Here is a 906-nt window from a genome sequence, read left to right on the forward strand (position 1 = left end):
TCAGAGTCTTTTTGAAGAAAAGAGTCTGAGTATTCTGGTACGAATCTGTTGGGTCTTGACACTGTAGATGATGGGGTTCATCAAAGGTGGAAAAAGGATATAGATGTTTCCCATAAGAACGTGGACCACGGGGGAGAGGTGCTTGCCAAAACGGTGCACAATTGTGAGGCTAATGACGGGGATATAGAACACAAGAACAGCACAGATGTGGGAGATACAGGTCTGAAATGACTTATACCGCTCTTCCTGAGAGGCAACTGTCAGGACTTGCTTAAGAATCAGGACATAGGAAAAGAGGATGAGTACAGCATCCAATAACAGTGTGCAAATGACCAGCATCAGAGCATAGTAACTATTGAATCGGATGTCTGCACAGGCTAAGCGGAGAAGATCCTGGTGCAGGCAGAAAGAGTGAGAGAGGATGTGGGGACGACAGTAATGGAAGAATTTCAGACGGATGATGGGGGGTGTAATAAAGAAGAAACTCCTACCTAATATGGTAAGCCCAATTTTGATAATCCTAGAATTAGTCAGGATGGAGGAATAACGCAGTGGATTGCAAATTGCAATATACCGGTCAAAGGCCATAGTGAGGAGGACAGAGGACTCCATGAAGGACAGACCATGGATGAAATAGGACTGGGTAATGCAGGAATCCAGGGTGACCTGTTGAACGAGCCCCCAGAGGATCCCCAGCACCGTGTGCATAGTGGACAGCCCCATGCATAGGTCGGTGAGGGCCAACATGGCCAGGAAATAGAACATGGGCTGGTGCAGCCTTGGCTCAGTCCGGATCACATGGAGCACCATGCAGTTTCCCCAAATCACCATGGCATAGATAGAGGAGAAGGGGATGGAGAACCAGGGATATTGCTGCTCCAGGCCAGAAAATCCAGTGAGGAGGAA

General features: G+C 48.0%; 1 protein-coding gene across 1 annotated transcript; it reads right to left on the minus strand.

The window, feature by feature from the left end:
• LOC105822043 (olfactory receptor 51V1) lies at positions 1–900 on the minus strand. Its single transcript, XM_012658975.1, has one exon. It carries the CDS (start codon positions 829–831, stop codon positions 1–3), a length of 831 nt encoding a protein of 276 aa, XP_012514429.1. The 5' UTR covers positions 832–900.
• Positions 901–906: the final 6 nt, after the last annotated feature.

This window comes from Propithecus coquereli, unplaced genomic scaffold, assembly GCF_000956105.1.
Source record: "Propithecus coquereli isolate 6110/MARCELLA unplaced genomic scaffold, Pcoq_1.0 Scaffold594, whole genome shotgun sequence".
NCBI lineage: Eukaryota > Metazoa > Chordata > Mammalia > Primates > Indriidae > Propithecus > Propithecus coquereli.